This window comes from Falco biarmicus, chromosome 11 (genome assembly GCF_023638135.1).
Source record: "Falco biarmicus isolate bFalBia1 chromosome 11, bFalBia1.pri, whole genome shotgun sequence".
Lineage (NCBI taxonomy): Eukaryota > Metazoa > Chordata > Aves > Falconiformes > Falconidae > Falco > Falco biarmicus.
Genome location: NC_079298.1, coordinates 9,853,995 through 9,872,327, shown reverse-complemented (window position 1 = coordinate 9,872,327; position 18,333 = coordinate 9,853,995). Strand labels below are relative to the sequence as shown.

The 18,333-nt window shown below is 44.1% G+C and overlaps 2 protein-coding genes across 4 annotated transcripts in view; one reads left to right on the top strand and one right to left on the bottom strand.

Annotated features, from left to right (window-relative positions):
* OSBPL9 (oxysterol binding protein like 9) overlaps nt 1–5,857 on the top strand; it is a 63,894-nt gene extending 58,037 nt beyond the window's left edge. For all 3 annotated transcript variants that reach the window (XM_056355743.1, XM_056355742.1, XM_056355744.1), the window contains 9 exons: nt 168–342; nt 1,834–1,918; nt 2,185–2,295; nt 2,664–2,727; nt 2,836–2,976; nt 3,904–3,982; nt 4,358–4,449; nt 4,858–4,993; nt 5,104–5,857. In XM_056355743.1, coding sequence (XP_056211718.1) covers nt 168–342; nt 1,834–1,918; nt 2,185–2,295; nt 2,664–2,727; nt 2,836–2,976; nt 3,904–3,982; nt 4,358–4,449; nt 4,858–4,993; nt 5,104–5,178 — 958 coding nt within the window. In that variant the 3' untranslated portion in view covers nt 5,179–5,857. The remainder of the gene's footprint in view (nt 1–167; nt 343–1,833; nt 1,919–2,184; nt 2,296–2,663; nt 2,728–2,835; nt 2,977–3,903; nt 3,983–4,357; nt 4,450–4,857; nt 4,994–5,103) is intronic.
* A 741-nt stretch (nt 5,858–6,598) lies between these two features.
* Nucleotides 6,599–18,333, bottom strand: part of NRDC (nardilysin convertase) — a 28,465-nt gene continuing 16,730 nt past the window's right edge. Inside the window, exons 15-31 of the mRNA XM_056355730.1 lie at nt 18,171–18,275; nt 17,773–17,896; nt 17,152–17,238; nt 16,417–16,536; nt 15,636–15,687; nt 14,379–14,529; nt 13,130–13,257; nt 12,630–12,792; nt 11,356–11,387; nt 10,949–11,087; nt 10,437–10,484; nt 10,024–10,076; nt 9,319–9,402; nt 7,807–7,897; nt 7,376–7,492; nt 7,087–7,176; nt 6,599–6,819 (exon numbers count right to left, since the gene is read on the bottom strand). Of these exons, the coding sequence (XP_056211705.1) occupies nt 6,619–6,819; nt 7,087–7,176; nt 7,376–7,492; nt 7,807–7,897; nt 9,319–9,402; nt 10,024–10,076; nt 10,437–10,484; nt 10,949–11,087; nt 11,356–11,387; nt 12,630–12,792; nt 13,130–13,257; nt 14,379–14,529; nt 15,636–15,687; nt 16,417–16,536; nt 17,152–17,238; nt 17,773–17,896; nt 18,171–18,275 (1,785 nt within the window). The 3' untranslated portion in view covers nt 6,599–6,618. The remainder of the gene's footprint in view (nt 6,820–7,086; nt 7,177–7,375; nt 7,493–7,806; nt 7,898–9,318; nt 9,403–10,023; nt 10,077–10,436; nt 10,485–10,948; nt 11,088–11,355; nt 11,388–12,629; nt 12,793–13,129; nt 13,258–14,378; nt 14,530–15,635; nt 15,688–16,416; nt 16,537–17,151; nt 17,239–17,772; nt 17,897–18,170; nt 18,276–18,333) is intronic.

The window sequence follows — 18,333 nt, the reverse complement described above, 5'->3', positions numbered from 1 at the left end:
TGGGTTTTGAGGAATGTTGCATGGGGTTTGATCTGAACTTGAAAAATAGTCAAAGTAGGCAAACTTCTAGTTGTAAAACAATTGAACATCCAAAACGCTTTCCTGTATTTGAGGTACCTGCTTGTATTTCATTTTGCCTGTCCTCTTCTCTCTCTTGGTGCATATAGCATTAGTGACCAGAAGGATCCAAAGGAGCGAATGGTTCAAGTGGTTAAGTGGTACCTCTCAGCTTTTCATGCAGGAAGAAAAGGGTCAGTTGCTAAAAAGCCTTACAATCCCATTTTGGGCGAGATCTTCCGATGCCATTGGGTATTACCGGGCACTGAAGGTGAAGATGATATGGTTAGTTTCTTGTGGTATGTTTTTTTTTTTTTTGGCGTCTCTGATGCATGCGAGTGATTGCCAAAGCTTTGATAATTTACTGACTGAAATGGCTTATGCTATGTTTAAGTAGCAAAATTGACAAACTACGGCAATTTCTTAACTGATTTCACCCCTTCCTCCTTCCTTTTCTGTGAATAGAAGTTTGAAATATCTTGTATAACAAAATTTGAGCTATTAAGTCTTTTAAGAATCATTTGACGTGAAAATGTTCTCTTTCCTTGTTTCATAGCACCGGGTATGAATTCCTTTCTTTCCAAAGTTCTGAAATTTTTTTTTTAAATAATTTCTCTAAACACTGGTGGTTTTATCACTAGCGTTTCTTTTCCTCAGTTACAACCTAGAAAGCAGTGCAGTTTCTCCCGTACATTTAACCTTTTAAAATATTTTTTGTAGACTTCTGGTCTGGATTCTGAGCTTGGATAGTATTTTAGTTCTACATCTGTGTCTGGCCACTACTTTTCCTTTTGTACTTTAGCAGAGTGTGTCCGGTGGAGTGAAGGACACAGTAACAGTTGTGCCACTCTCGTAATCGGGAGACATCACCTACCAGTGTGTGAGCTTTTGGTGAGACTGAAGGATTACTCAGGCTTCCGCGCCGTGTGAACCACAGCCAACAGTGCCCCACTGATGCCAGAGAAAGCTCTAGCACTTGCAGTGCAGCCTGGTGCAGCATTTTTTTTGTCACTGTTGGGTTTGGGTTGTTTTTTCTAACGCCTTGTTCAGGCTTCTCACCTTGGAAAGTTGCAAACGATGATGTGGGAAGTGCTGTTGTGAGATTCTTCACGTAGCCTCGGTGTAGTATATCTACTAGTGATCGTTTAGATATAAAGTATGTATTTTTTCCATTTAATTTGCCCCCTCTCCCCCTGCCCCCCAGCCTGTTGCTTTGCTCAAATCTTTCTTTTGTTCCCGAGGTGAATGTTTGGACTTCTGTTTGCTGGCATAAAGGCAATATTTGTACTTCCGTTGCTTCTAACAATGAATTCCACTTTTCATTATTTGCCCCAGGAAGTGAATGTTGTTTTATGGTTTTACGATACATATAATCTGATCATTATTAATATGCATATCAGACTTTCTCAGAAGCAAAGAGGAAAACTATTTCTGCCACCCATTTCTTATTAGTTAATAAGAAATAAAGTGGATTTAAATACTATTTTGTAATTAGGTTTATACATGGCTCTTTCAGTTTAACTGTTTCATTTGGGAACATCTCCCCAGGTACATTTATACCGGAAAACAAGAGAGTAGAAACTCTTATTCTTTAGAAAGTGTCATTGTTTCAGGAGTAAGGAGTTATTCCCCATGAAACCAGCAAACTGACAATTAAGTTAAAATCACTGCAATACATTTTTAGAAGCCTTTAAACATGGAAGCTACTTCTCTTGGAAGCTTTTGAGTGTTTTGTGAGCGCTGTCAGTGATGAAGATCCTCTCTCCTGTCATGCAGGAGCCAGTTTCAGAAGGACCAGTTCCTTGGGTCAGCAAAAGCAGTGTAACGTTTGTGGCAGAGCAGGTGTCTCATCATCCTCCAAGTAAGTTGACAATAACTTTGCTAATAGAGATGGCATATGGACAGGAGAGACAGTAAAATCAGCTCTGGGTGTAAATCTTGGATTTACATTTTCTCTCCAAATTTAAAAGCTGAAAGTTTTCTCTCTGAACTGTTTTTGTGGGGAAAAAAATTGCAAACTCTGTTGCCACGTAAGTATGAGGCTTTTTGAGATATTTCCTGATGAATGAATCTGGAAACAACAGCACTAATGTCTTATGCTGCTATTTTAAATACCTTTTTCTTCAGTTTCAGCATTTTACGCGGAGTGTTTTAGCAAGAGGATACAGTTCAATGCTCACATATGGACCAAGTCAAAATTCCTGGGAATGTCTATTGGGGTTCATAACATAGGGCAAGGTACGTACATGCAAATGTAACAAGAGAAGGGAAATTTGTATTCTGCAGCTAGAATTCTTACAGAAATTATCTAAAGTAATCCTATTAAATGTAAAGGATGTTTGGATTTACATAACTAGAGCTTATATATCTACGAATCGGAGACTCCTTCTGCCCACTTTGTGCGCTGAAGTCACTTAGGTCCCAGTTTTTCATGTAAATGCAGCTGGCCCTGCCTTTTCTAGAAGCTGGGCATTCCCCGCATCGATGAAAGATAAAGCTTTTCACCTTTCCTTTTTATGGTACCCGTTTTTAACGGAAGTATTTGAGTATATTATTTTTTGTAAAGGTTTTGCTTGTGTTTTTTAAATCTGTTTTTTCTTTAATAGGATGTGTCACATGCCTAGATTACGATGAACACTATATTTTGACATTTCCTAATGGTTATGGAAGGCAAGTAAATGCTCTGTTTGGTATTTTCATTTTTAATGCCTTGTAATATTTCATGCTTAAAATGTATCAGTTAAGAGGCTACAAATATACACATATTTATAATTGCAGGTCTATTCTCACTGTGCCATGGATAGAACTTGGTGGAGAATGCAGTATTAATTGCTCAAAGACAGGTTATAACGCTTCCATCGTCTTCCACACAAAACCATTTTATGGAGGAAAGAAGCACAGAATTACAGCTGAAATTTTGTAAGCCAGTTTCTTCAGTTAAACCTCTTTTTTTTTTTTTTTTTTTTTTTTTTTTTTTTCTCTCTACTTAAATGCTGACTGTTTTTTCAAGACAGTCAGGAGTGTAAAATACTGAAAGAGCTGCACTCAGTAACTCAGCTCATGGCTGCCTGTCACAGGGTGCCGTTTTATAGCCACAATTTGAGAGAGGGAACCTGCATAGGCTTGCCACCCTGCCTTGCCGTGCTCTAAAACATTCTATGCTGATTACCAAAAGGAACTTAAATTTTCACTCCTGAATTATCCAGACTGTCTTCAGCATTAGCTCTACTAAAAATCCTGAAGCGGGCCTTGCAATACTGCTGTTAATTAACGGTTCTGCTGCAGGCCTTGATGTATTTATTTACACCTGTGGTTTGATGGATTTTGGTCAGACCCTGTGCACATGCCCAGAGCAGACAATTCAGTGGGGATTTGCATCTTATTTGGACAGCTGCTGTGACGTCAGTAAGTGGATGCTGACAAAATGAGGTTTATAACTTGGTTTTAAGTAATTTCTAGACACACATTGATAGATGTCGTCTGTGAAGCAGTGTTTTGTTTCCCAGTAGTCTGGCGAAGAAGCTATGGATTTGTAAAACCTTTTTAAGCTTAAACTTACTACTAAATCTGTTTGGAAAGCCTGTAACTAGCTTCCTAAAGTCTAAATGTAGCCCTAAAGCAAGACCCGTCTTACCCCAGAACAGCACTTCCTTTGAAGGTTTTTCCAACTTACTAATGCAGAACTTCTCACTCGTAAACAGAACCCGCATCTTTTCTGGATTGGTGATGGGTGTTTTAAGGGCTGATAAAAACCAGACTCCGCAGCAACTAGGACAAAGGTTTCACCCTTCAGGGTCTTTCAGCTACTGTAGCACAACTGAGAAATGACTGTTTCTTTCTGTTTAGTTCTCCTAATGACAAGAAACCCTTCTGCTCAATTGAAGGCGAATGGAACGGTGTCATGTACGCAAAATACACCACAGGGGTAAAGCAGCTTTTTTTCTTTTTTCTTTGGTTGTTTTTGTTTTCATCAGAAATGGAAGATTGTGCTTCAAAGGTTTTTTTGGTGGTTTCTTTTTGGTTTTATTAAAATAAACATTAATAGTTGGGAACTCCTGTGAAGCTGCCCGAAAAGATCACAGGAATGCTGAATTTGGGATAAAAGTCCCAAATTTACTTTGTTAATTTATTCTTGAGGTAACTTGATTTTTATAGCAAGAAGAGAATCCAGTGATGACTTTTTATGTATTTCCTGACAACCAGTGTACTAGAGTGTGAGGCTGTATAAATTTTAAGCCTAGATAAAGAACTGAGTTGTGGTTTGTTTTGTTTTTGTCTTTTTTTAAAAACCTCACTCTAGGAGAATGCTGTCTTTATAGATACCAAGAAAATGCCTACAATTAAGAAGAAGGTAAGGAAATTGGAGGACCAAGACGACTTTGAGTCTCGCTGGTAAGAACTTTAGTTAAATGGGCAAATTAAGACTTGTTTTCGTTAGACTCAAGTTGGCAGTACCCAGCTTATCCGTGGGCAGCCGGGCTCGGCGCTGGCCTTTGTGGCCAGAGCGAGCCCAGGTACAAGCAGGTTGGGGTTTTGAAGGGGAAGAGGAGCCCCTGGTCACATCCCTGTTGGGACCAAATGTCCCAGGGAGGTCCGGAGAGCCTCGCTGCAGCCGCCGTGCTCCTGGCAGTAGTGCAGCTGTGGTTAATATATATTGAGGGGTGTCTGCCCTTTGGATAAAGTGAGACCTACCCTAATTCAGACTAATATTGATGCTAATTATTAGCCAGTAATATGTTTCTACAGCCTTGTAGCACTTTGCTTCTCTAAAGCGGTCTCCATTCATATTTCCTTTTTAAGCTTATGGAAAGATGTAACCTACAACTTAAAAATTAGAGACATCGACGCAGCCACAGCTGCAAAGCACGCGCTCGAAGAAAGACAGAGAGCTGAAGCCAGAGCCAGAAAGGAGAATGAGACCTCGTGGGAAACAAGGGTGAGCTTTATTCCAACAGTGTAAATGCCCTCTAACCTGTCATATTGGTTCCTTTCCAACTGAGTCATAAAAAGCTTACATCCAATTATTCCCTCTTCTCTTTTTCCTAGTTATTCCATGAAGATGGCGAATGCTGGGTTTACGATGAGCCGCTACTGAAACGACTCGCTGCCAGTAAACATTAAGGGGGTTGTAAAACCAGAAAACATTCAAGCCTTGGCTTAGCAAAGTTTACATCTGATACCAAGATAGTCATCAGTTAGCACGTACGCTGACCCCTCCAGCTACAGTGGTTCCTATCTCAGGGATACTGGACTTACTGATGCAGATAAGCAATTAAACGAAACAAGAAACGTCTTGGCTGTGCAGTACCTTTATACTGGACTCTGCTATACTGGTGGTGTATTCGGGCTTCAAAGGCAGCTCTTGGAGCCCTGTTACTGCTGCTTCTAAAGCAGGGAGAATCTGGGCCGTGAAGCGTGTACACTTTGTACAACCACTGTGAAGGCCATGGCATTGGTATCAGTTGCATTATATTCCTGGGTCCTACATATTTAAAAAATGAGAAACAAAATGCAAGACGTCATTTAAATCTAGCTGATGTTTGCAGTGTGTAAATACGAGGATTCCTTTGATGGGACAATTTGTTAGAAAATGCTACGTAAATGTTATCTTCCACCTGTATGATAATCAAATTTTTGGCATTTCAGTGTCTTGCCCAAAATAACTTTGTTATTTTGAGATTGAAATGTAACCATAGATAATTCTACTCAATGCATCTTAAAGCTTCATAAAATAGATTTTTCAAACTTATCTTATGGACTTTTTATTTATTTCATAATAAACCTTTGCAGCAAGACTTTATTCAGCTGAGTGATGATCAATTGTTTTATGTAAAATGTATTGGTTTTATTTTTTCCCAGCTGGAATTCTTGCAGCTCAACCTGCTTCTTCAAGCGGTTCATTAACGAGCAAAAGGAGCAGAACTTGCACCACTCGCAGCAGAATTTTTCTGGAAGCGCGTAGCACTTCAGGAATCTTTGCATTTCTGTGCTGTTGCTTTAAAGTTAAATAAGGGTTGAGTAATTAAGGAGCTGTATGTAGCAATCAAACTATTTTTCTTGCCACAGTTACATCTAGCTTTTATTTGATCTGAATTTGTCTGTGTTACACATACAAAAAACCTAAAAAAAACCAAACCCCAACCTGTGTGAGATGGAAGCCTGAGGCTTTTTTCCCCCTCCCCCCAGTCTGTATCTCTCTGGGAGGAGTGCAGAGTACTTCCTCCGACGAGCTGCAGCTGCTGCAGGAATGATGCACAAGACAGACTGAACGAAAAGGTGCAGCCCACCCCTGCAGGCAGCTGGAGAGGAGGACATCGCATCTTCCCCGTGGCGGGGGGGAACTCTCCCCTCACTCCAGCTCTGTGGCAGGGCTGTGCCTATTCTTAATGAGATTAATGAGTAAAGTTGGCTGGAACCTTCCTTGAGAACAGCTTCCTCATGTCTGAACGGGCACCTCATCCCAGCTACCGCTACAGCCCTGGTTTAGTAAACCCAGGTTTGTGATGTTCATGTTGCAGAAAGCACCTGTATTACACATCACTGCAGGGCAAGGGCTCAGTTTTATTTTAGTATTTTATGGTAAGGGAGAACATTCAGAGTTGATGTGTAAGCTTTGATGTCTTTGATGGAAGTAACATTAGTCATCAAAGAAGATGGGGGCAAGAAAATCAGATGAGGTATTTCACCAGATGAAGAATTCTGTACTTCTGCGACAGCTGCTGTAACCTCCGAGTCCCCTTCATGTTTTCCATATCCAACCACCTGGAAGAAAGTTACCAAAAAAGAAATTTGGCTCTAAGCCTGTATAAACTTGGATTTCTTTCAGTGTTCTATCAGCCCTGACAATTAAATACAGATACTTAAACGCAATTCAAATGCCAATAATAATTAGAAATGTAGAAAATAGGAACAGTGAGTGAGGATAACCACCCCGTTACACGTTTTAATTATGGAGCTCCTCTACCGCAACCTCACTGGGCTTTCTGAGGTCAGCAAAGGGTGGCAGGGTGGAAGCTGACACACACTCACGTGTACACTGAGCACTTTCTTCTTGTTGCTTCTGTGAGCTTGGAACCAGGTCACCAGGTCTGATTTTGAAACAGACTTCAGAGCTTCAATCTGAAACCACAGGAAGGAGGTTTAAGTACCAGAGTGGCAATCCAAGTAATTTTAAACATTTAAAACAGCATGCAGTTTTAGAATCAGTCTGTCAACTAGTAGCATAAATCCCTCTATCTATCGCATTTAAAACTGCTCCAGAAAGCGACGTGTGAGTGTCCCCTGTGGAATCACTGACACCCCCCGAGGGCCCACCAACCTCGCGGGCAAGCCGGTCAAAGAGATACTGCTGCGTCACCACTTCATTCCAGTTCCTGTCTACTTCTTCTCCAAGATGGGAGTCTTCACATTCCTTAAGTTTTATCAAAGCTGTAACCTACCATTGAAAAAGACAAAAACCAATTCATTTCAAAGCATTAAGAACTACCTTCATTTACCACCGGGTTCACTGAAGCTGAAAGCAAGCCCACCTGACATTGACAAGGTAGTTCGAGGCTTTTGAGCTTAACTGTGAATGGCCAGAGAGCAAGTGCTTACAGAGTGGCTGCTGGGTGGAGGAAGGGGGAGGATTTAAAAGTGAGTCCTTCGTCCGGAAAACCTCAGAGATATGCAGGATCCCTGGAACTGAACCCACCGGTTTAGGTGTCATATAGCGGTTCAAGGAAGAGCTTTTCAAGAGCAAGTGTTTACCTGGGTGCTGAAAGCATCTTCAGTTAAATGCTTGATTTTCTCTTCAAAGCAAGAAAGAAACTCCTCTATCTTCTTGTCAACCAATTCAGAACTAAAAGAGAGTTAAATAATTAAATCGGGCAGGAAAGAGGAAAAAACCCATAGTGAGGGCTAAAGGAGCAGCACGGCCCCAGCTGAGGAGGGAACGTTTGGGTCAGGCTTGTTTCCCTCCAGCCCTGAAAAGCTCACGCATCTGTCAACACCATCTTCCCTAGTACCAGGAATAAAACCAGTGCTCTGGTTTGGAGCTGTGTGACGTATTATTCAAACACGGGGACTTTAGATAACCAAGCAGCGAGAGGAGCTGCTGCTGCGACGATGCTGTCGGGGACCCAGGCCGTGGCGCGCCCAGCTGCAGCCCCAAGCCCTGCAGGTGAACAGTTATGTTCTGCTGGCTTGAGACAAAAAGAAAGAAAAATACCGCGATGTGCTGGCCTCGTGAGGTTTCCAAGGCACAAAACCTTCCCTGACGCTATTATTTTTCATAAGAAAATTGCGTATTTTTCATCTAACCCTGCAGCTCTGGCAGGTCAAATACCTGTAGTTAGCCCCAGCTTTGAATAAAACCATAATATTTTTATATATATTTATATCTGCCTGCTGAAGGGGAGCCAGAACAGCCGTTTACTTGGCAGCAGCCGGAGCTCTCCTGACGGGGCACCTTCAGAAGAGCAGCAGGGTATTTTACTTTGGTTTTGGGTTACTTATCCCTGTTCAAGTCGGGACTGCCGCAGTTTTTAAGATGCTTAAGGCTACCTTTATTTAGGCGTTGGTTTTCAGTCATGATGTTGTGACTGTCAGCAGTGTCACGAGCTGGGGCCAGGAGCACTCGCTTTTGACTGTTTCCATAACTCCCCTCATAAAATAAATCAATCCCTCTGTGGCCTGAAACAGCTGTGAGCTCTGAGAGCAGGTGCGCGGAAAAGCTCCGGCACAAGCCAACGGAAGTCAGCTGGGACCTGACCTAACACAGCAAGGAGAACAGTCAGCGAGACTCTCGGTAATAATTCTTGAGCTGGACACGGCGTAAATTCACCACTGGCGCAAAACGTGCCATGTCAGCATGGTCACGGTTAGCTGGACACCTCCCCCCCCTCCCCGGGGCTCAGCCTTCAGTGCCTGCACACACGCCAGCCCCACTGGCCGCCTCGGTAAACACGGCTGCCGTAAACGTCCTGCGCTCGGGTCCTCCCTGTTCAGACAACAGCAGCAACAGCTGCCACTTACGGAGCCGCTCTGCACCGCAGCACAGGTGAGGAACGGCCGGCCAGCTCCACCAGACCACTCCACTCCAGCCAGCTCCACCAGACCACTCCACTCCAGCCAGCTGGTCCGCATCAGCCAGGCCCTGCCTGCGCCTCTGCCGCGGGGGCACGGCGGTAAGGCCACCAGAACTGGGTGCTGGCAGCTCCGGGGTGACTCCGGCGGCCCAAGGCCGGCAGCAGTGCTGAGCATTAACCACTGAGCACTTACTTGTATTTAGTTGCCTGGGTTGCTACTGTGACAGAGAAGCCAAGAATCCCAGAAGTATTCCTGCAGGTAGGGTACACGTGGTAGCTTAAAAAAAAAAAAAAAAAAAAAAAACACACAAAAAAAGTAATAAAGTCATTCCACAAGCACAATTAAATTTTCACTTGTAGGACACGCTACAAGTTAAAATAGTGTTGGTACTTCAGAAAGAAAAATCTCAGATAAAAATTCTCAAGTCTTAGTTCCTTTGTTTTCTGCATCAGTGCACTTCAGCGTTTTCTCATTTTTAGGAAATCCTTTTAAGCCTGGCAGAGTACTTGTGTTTGTGTTCCTGCAAACTAATTCAAGCAGAGTGACAGACCTATAGATGTGAAAAACTTGTTCCAGTTCCTGAGGTAGAAGGGTGCCTCTGCGGGAGGCTGCTACGCGCCGCAGAGCTGCTGTGAAAACAGCCCTGGGGAACCAGGAGCTGATTTGGAAAGTGGAAGGAACAACTTTATGCCGAATAATTTTGGGAGTTCACACACTGCTAAAAGCTGCAATTCTTACAGGACTCAAAAGCAACGTGACTGCAGCTTGTACCGATGGGTGCTCTTGGGTGCGATGCGTTTATGTTTCCATTACAACAATTCAGGAACTGGCCGCTGTGCAGGCAGGGCTTCCAAAGTAAAAACAGGAAAGAGTAAAAGCAGGTGTGAGTGAACTCACCCGAGGGTCTGCTTGGTTCTCAGGAAGTCGAAGCAAGGCTCCTCCATGTGCATCTGAAACGGAGCACAGAGGCGTTACAGCAGGAGCGGGGCTCCGCTGCAGCCAGCCCGTGGGCTCCGTCTGGACCTGTGACGGCAGCACAGCACGTGCACCCGCTGCAGCGCTGCCTCCCAGCCTCACCCGCTGCACCAAGAGGTCTCAGCCTCCCGGGCGGGCAGCTAAGAACGGCCTTCCACACTGCCCGTCGCTGCGGCACGCCGGGGATCCTGGCCCAAACGTTCGGGTTTAATCAGAGTGAGCAATGGATACACGCTGTCCCCCGGTACCATTTAGCCCCGTGGCCTTATCCCAGCTCCCAGCAGCTTTCAGGGAAGACACTTCTGATGAGGGAGGAGACACGAACACTAACTTACCACGAGCAGTTCCATGAGGGTATATTCCCTTAGGTTCCTGGCACCTGACTAGAAAGAAAATGGAGAATTTAGAGTGATTTCGTGGATGTTCTGACCAAGCCGCCAGCTGTGGCACACACCTCCGCCTGGACTGCGGCGCTAAGCTACAGTTCACAGCGGGGACAGGTGGAAAGTCCGTGTTTTCCACAGGGGCCTCAATACAGCCCTCAGAAGAGAGGGAGGGGCTCTCACCCAGGACCGTGAGATCCGTGGGGGACACACCAGGAAATCACCAAGGCACAAACCCAGCTCCCAGCACTAGCGCAAGCCGGGAGGGGGAGATGCCGGTTTCGGGGAGCCCCACAGGCTGCGAGAGCCCACCTGGGTTCAACCTCCCAGGCCTGCGCTTAGACGAGGATCCAGCATCACACCCCCGCCCAGAGACTACTCCCGACACCGTGACGTTACGTACAACGGTAGCACCATCCACTACCCCGGGGAACAGGGCAGCGCACACCCAGCTAACGCGTTACCTGGTAATAGACCGTCACTTCCGAGTTGGCGTCGCCTTTGTTGAGAGTTTTCACCTTGCACAGCAGATGGGAGTTTGGCAAATCCACCACCCGGAACTGGACAGGGCAGGGATGGGCCAGGGGAGCGAACTGGAGCTTTCTGAAGGGCGGACAGACAGCAAAGTGTCTGACACCCGCTCACGTCTCAGCCAAAACCAATGTAACACCCGGTCATTTACACTCACTCTGACATCATTTTCCCCTCTCCCAAACCAGAACAATGCCCGAGGAACAGCCACCGGCAGCGCTGTGTCCAGGAGGCGAGAAGGGCACTTCTGCATCGCTCCCACCCTGACCCCTTCCACCGGAAAATTATAACCTGATGAGTTTTTACATCATGAGTGGTGCCTAAGTCAAGAGATACTTACTGAACAACGTAATTCAGAAAATCCTTTGCTTCCTAGGAGAGAAAGCATAAACATAAGTTTTATTTAGAAGAGAATTACTACCCCAATTTACAACCGCACACCCCAGTGCATCACTTGAGAAAGTGACACACACCCCTCCCCCCCAAAGAACGAGCTCTGTCACATCACCTACGTCCCTGCCCCCTCGCCTTATTCCAGGTCCCTCTGGACGCCCCACACCACAGTCCCCAGGCAGCTTCTTGCCCTGTAACTTCTGCAGAAGGAGAATGCACAAGGCAGAGAAATGGTGCCAGCCATCGCGGCAGCAAAGGGGGGACATGGGGGAGAGAAGCCCCCCTCTTGCGCAGGAAGCTGGAGCTCTGGGAGGACAACCCTGGGGCTTCTTAAGTGAAAGAAACGGGAGGAGATAAGAGAAACGGCAACACTGATGCAGGAGTTACAGGGCTGCACGTGCCACACTGTGAAAGGAGCTCAGCCCGCAGAGGCTGCAGCGAGAAAAGCATTTTGAATGAAGACTCTTCGCAAATCACGATTAGGTTCTCCGAGCTCCTTCTGTTCCGCAGCCCAGGAGGGACAGCGGACCTTACAAGAACCTCACCTCCCGCAGGACATTAGCACATTTTATTTAGGGGGCTTTAAACAGTTCCTGGACAAACTTCTTGGCACAGACCGCAACTGCTGAAGGTTTCTCTCCCATGCCACGCACCGGCACTCAACGACACCGGACACAGGGAGCTGAGCCCCATTACAAGGCTGCTTTTAAAAGCCTGACAGGACTATGTGTGACCTTGGCCCAGGCTGGAGTCTTCAGTAAACACTGCAGGTGTTTGACAGCACCGAAGGTGCCTGAATCTCAGTGAGGTTTGATCAAACCATGCAGGCAATCCCATTTCCAGGATAAATGTACTTGGAGGGAAGCCGCCTCCTGTGGCACCACCACGGAAAATTCTCGGTATCAAATACATCAATACACTAAACAACATGAAAAATGGTGGCAACAGGGCAAACCGGTTACAGGCATATTGCTACCACGTTTTTCCCTCTCTGCAGTTTAAATCTAAATTCCTGGAAACTTCTGTTTGAACTGGCATCTCTGGACTCCCGAGTGGCTTATCCAGACAAGCACTCCTGAGCTGTTAGAGGTGAAGCTGCCCTGCACAGCGAGCACAGAAGAGGCAACCGAGTCACCCGGCAGCTGAGCACTGGAGTTGCGGCGTTAAAGCCCATTTTAAGAAGAAGCTGGAGCGCGTGCCAGCTGCTGAAGCTGTACTTACTCTGCTCGTGAAGTTTCCTTGTACGAGACCCTCTACAAAGAGCTGTGATTTGAAAGCCTTAACAAAGGACGAGAGAGACTCAATGGAAAGGCCGTTCATCAGCGTCTGGTATTTATCTATCATGGACCACCTGCCATGCTCTAAAATCAGGAGGCGCACATCCCTGCAATGCAAGAAGGAAGACAAAACCACAGGCCGTCAAGAGCTGTTTAACGCACGAGATCCCATTTCTGACTCGGGGTCGTGCTGGAGACAGGGAGGCGGTCCCCAGGAGGATTGCTGTGGGCTCTGATGCTCCCCCAGCACCTGCTGTTGGCTACGGGTCACTTCAGCAGCTACCTGGATGTTTGATATGCTGGGCACAGAGCTGCTTGAGCTCTCTAAGCTACAAGCAAACCCTGGAACAAGCCTCTGTGAGCGCAGAGCAGCGATTCCTGAGCTCTTCAGCTCAACCTCGACACCCACTGCGCAGCCACTTTTTGCCCTCCCCCGGAACTCACTTGGCCAGAGTTTCAGGTTTGATGAGGATGTTGAAGTACGTTTTCTTCAGCTGCTCTGTTATCATTTCAAAAACTGCTGGAGTAAAGCTGAAGTCAGACAAGTAATCAATGATGAGCTGAAACAGAAGCTGTAAAGAGAACAGTTTTAAGTCAGGGGTTTGTTGGTTTTTTTTAAAGAACCAATTTAAACTTCATCCTATATAATAATAATAAAAAAAAAAAATCATTGTTATTTGGTCAACGCAGGAGATGCGCAGTGTTACTAAAGCACATTCCTCGGTTCCATTTGATTTTCTTCACTACGCAATTTCATACCAAATTACAGTCAGTTTCAAAAGGACAGCATCTTTAGAACGCAAACGAAATAAGCTCAATATCCCAAATCAATAGGAGTTTCCACATTCTACCGGAACAAACCTAGCCTGTAGCTCCAACATTTCTGTACTAGATATCTCAGTTCTTACTTTTACAGCTGACCAGCACAATATCATTGCGACAGAGGAGCTTCCACGATTAAAAAAAAAGAATATTCAGATCACGCTATTTGCATCTCTGGCTTTTTCTGTTAAACCTCTGACGTGACTGACAGTCTTGTTAAAGCTCCAGTCAAGCTCTTGCCATGACAGTCTACAGAAGTCTGGTGGCTCTTTCCTCTTCAGTCACTAAATCCCCTCTGTTTGGGCTTGCCACATCTCACACAGCCAGCGTTTAGGGAATGGGAACAGGGATCCCCAATCCTCGTAAGATAAGCTCTTGGCAACCCAGCAAGAGAAAACTGCACCCAAAATGAGGATGTTCGGAAGCTGTATCTCTACAGTCAAACTGTAACAAAACCTATTTTCAGACACGCTTCCCCAGACAGTGTGCAAACAGCCTCAGCTTACAGATGGAGAGGCTCTAACTCTCTATAGGGACATGGGAGACTCACAGCTCTTTTTAAAGGAAAAGCTGTTAAAGTCTTAATGGAGATACAGCTATTAATTAAAGGAAGATTTCTCTTAAGTCAGCCTAAGGTCAGTAATTTGAGCTTGTGTAAGTGAATAAAACTACATCTCTATACATGTAAGCACATGAAAAAGCATTTGCTGCATTATCCTGTATCTGAACAGAGATACAAATTTTCCAATGTAAAATACCCCACCTAAACATTCCAAGCTCCAGCCAGCTAGGCTCCAGCTGCTAGGACAGAAAGCACATACACTGCAGAGCAGCATGCATTAAAAGTACTTAGAAGATCAGCAGCACTTACAGGTAGTTTATGATTGAATCCTTTCACTCGAATGACCAAGCCATGCTCTCCAGCTACCAGCTTGTATTCCAACTGAGCGACGTCTGCTTCATAAGCTGGTTCACCGAGATTGTGGGAAAGGATGCTCACAAATGTATCAAACAAAACTATGCTGGATGGAGAAAGGGGCAGAGGGTTAAAAAGAAAGAGAAAAAAAAAGGATGGAATAGAAGATAAAAATCAAGTCAAATGAGTTTAACAGTACACACAAAAAGTTCTCCAACAGAAATGAATACTCGAGTACAATGAGATTCAAAAAGAAAGTTTCAACAAACCCAGAAACACAAAATGCAAGTTTTTCTTCGTTCAGAAAGCACACCATACTAAAAAATTATTTTGACATTCAACTGTTCTTTGCAAAGAGTAAGACTCCAGCTTTACACGATTTCTTCTAAGACAGAAATGCACATGGTAACACGCCGATGCTCAAAACATCAAACCATCACAGAAAATGAGATTATTGCTATTTGTGTGAGGGAATGGGGGACAGATGGGCTCAGTTATGCTGAAGACTTGAGTAATGAGATGACTATCTATCAAGACAAAAAAATAATAATAAGCTAGAGCAAAACAGGCTACACAACGTGGAAATCGCAGTCCGTACTTCCAGATCTTTGATATTGCCTGGATTCCAAATCGAAGGACAAACTAACAAAGCCCCGTTGAAAACAGATTTATAAAGGCTTTCCCAAAGCATCAGTTATGCAGGTCTCAGCAGGCTTGTGATAAAAGTACTATGAAGTTTGTTACAAATGGCAATGCTAGCCTAGACTAGAAGTGCAGCCCGTGCAGAGCTGTCACCTTGAGGTCTGCCTAACCGCTGGTTCCTAACTGCTGCTGCTGGCCTCTCCACCTGCACCCTACAGGCTTCCAAGGTGCTGGTTCGGGACATGACTGCTGACTGCTCTTTTCAGGATCGACTCCTTCTCCAAGCACTTCCTTCTGGCGTGTGCACTGCTGCTGCTACGTTATTTTTTCCAAAACTTGCACTGGGGAATAACACACCATGAAACTCCTATGCATGTGTTTGCTGCAGTAATGATCTGCTGCACAACCACCCTCCCTGAACTACAGAGAAAAGCAGAAGAGAAGTGTAAGAACATGAGAAAAGGAAGCCTTATTCTATTCCAGCTTAAAATTAATCTCTCTTCATGGTTTTTTATAAGGTACGGTAATTTAGTTACTCTGCAAGATAAGCACAAATAATATAATCCTCACTTCTCTGCAGACTGCTGTATCAACGGAGAGATGAGATGGAATCGAACATAACCTGGTAGGGACAAAGAAACTTAAATGAGTAATTGTACAAAAAATGACAGCTTTCAAAAGTCAAACATATTTCCATCAGGTTTTCTTTGGTCACAGTTTGAGTCTAATGAAAATGGTCATTCAGCTCTAAGAACGCATTTTTGCTTATATTAACTCATCATCAAACGTCTTCTCTTTTTCATGCCAAAATCTTCCCTTAAGAGTATCAAATATTAGAACAAAGCTGTGCTTTGCAGAATACTAACTCCCACGGTGCAACCATTATAAATAAAGAAAAACTCCACAAAACGTCTGTTTAACAGACATTAAAAACTGTCACGTTCTGCTTGAAAGCAGCAATGTATTTTCCACATTTGACTCGGATCCAGGTTGTATTTTTCTCTTTCTGTAGACGAGACTATAGTCTCTTCTAATTAACGTTCCTTCATTCTCAAGCCCTTGTCTTAGTATCATATTCTGTCTGTCCATAGTCAGATGTCCACAAGTCAATATATTTCAGTGACTCACATTTTTAACCTGAGGTATCAGCAGGGTATCTTTGTTGCAAGGTAGTTTCTACCTGCTTCTCTTATTATTGTAGCTAATAAACATATCAAAAGGGCCATGGAAGAGCTGACAGTAAACACTGAGTTGAAATGATGAACCGTATCATGGGTTATTTGCCTTCAAATAAATTTCAGCTGGTAAAACCAGGGACTTCCTACTCTTCTGAAAGCCCTACGGCATTTACCTTTTGGGATTTTGAATTTATCATCCTTCCTGTACCAGAGACAGCCTTGTTGTGTGCTTAGTGTTTTGACTGGATATTCCGTCTCAGGGCAGTCAGCAACTTTCAAAGCAAAGTCAGTGGCTAACAAAAAGAAAAACCAGACCAAAACCAGAAGTGAGTGGGTTTCACAGCCAGGCTACCTGCATGAAAGTCTTTAAAATTATCAACAAAGTACATTTCCCACCCACCCCCACCCCCGCAGTTTGCTAAATTATATGTGAAAATGCTTTCCTGGACCCAAAGAACATGTATTTTTCAGTTCCACACCAGAACAGTGGCTCAGAAGCAGTGCGGAAACGGTGATGTCGCATTCCACCCAGGATACAAGTTATGGGTTTATTTTCATTTGGTTTTGGCAACAAAGCCAGATGGTATTCAGATGCTTTCAAAACCAGCAGGATTAAGCAAATTAAATGCTCTTTTAGGATTCCAGAGAACTGTGTTACCTCTCATTGACAGTGTGAGGCCTGCTGTGTTACGGCTCTATGATCTGTAAGTTTACACCTCGGGAAGACTCAGTTCTCAAGCTTATGAATAAAAAGAATATTAAATAAAATTCAGGTGAACAGACCTCTCATATTCTTTAATTCGCAAAAACAGGTTGTTGTCAGGTGAAAACTAAGATTGTTGGTAAACTACAGAAAATATTCAATTAAATTCTTGGGGGAAGATTTCACTCATGCCCAGGTGCCTTACCTATGTATTTGTTTTCTTCTGGAAGGTGCAAATCCTGATTTAACTCAAAGTCACTGGCCCATAAATCACTCCAGTACTTGTCAATATCTATTAAAAAACATAAAATGCATTTAGTTAAACAGGAAGGTAATACCCTATTCCCTGGCCAGCTATCTCACCTCTTGCTATCTCTGTGAAGATCTGCAGTACAACAGGGGTTTCTTAACACCACCTGGTTCACCGTGACTCTTTCTAAATCCCTTCCTACAAACTCTCCTGGAGGAGGAATGAAGCAGTCCTACTAAAAAGTAAATCAAGCCTGCCTGAATTAGTAATCCAGCTACCAACATGCCCTTCCTTCATGGTTTGTGTTCTTTTCCCTGTTCAGGACTTGAATGGCAGTCAAGTGGAGGGCTCGCTGAGATCCCTGCCTCCTAAAACAATTGTAAACTAGGGAGTGGGAATCAACTGAAACCAAACAAAGAAAATTGTGGAGTAGGACAGAGTATTTGATTAACAATGAGGTCAGTAAAACACTGAGGCTTCATTTCCCTACTTCCCTGCGGCTCTATCTTGTGTTGTCATCCTCTTAATATCTCTATTGCATGAGTCAGACGTTCTCGGTTGCTGCTGCTGTTTTACCTTCCACGCTGTATTGCGTTCCAAACCACTTTTCTTTCAGGTGACACTGGCCTTCATTGGCAGCAGACAGCAAAACGAGGTTGGCTCTCTGGGGACTGAGCTGGTTAAGGGCATCAGCAATGATCTGCAAGTTCAAGACAATACCTCAGTTCAAATGCAGCCCTGGCTCTGCCTGACCCAGCAAAGACTTCTCAGTTTGCACATAGGAAGAATAAGACATAACAAGCTTACAAAAAAGGAGACTGGCTTTCTGAATATAAAAAGTGTGTGTCAATTAATACAGAACCTGGGCCTGTATTATGCCTAATTATAAATGCCTATATACGTGCTTCTATTATACAGCGTGCCCGTATTTTCCTTACGTCAAAACATGTAATCAGAGTGCAAAGAGTATTTACCTCAGGCTTGTATTCAAACAAAAGCTGGTCTCCTGTCAGAAAATCCTCCTTCTGAAACAACTGCATGTTCTCACAAAGGCTTTCCACATAGTCAACTGGATCTGTCTGTAAGCAAATAAATAAAGCTGTTTTTCACGTGGTCAGAAAATTAAAATGTCAATTT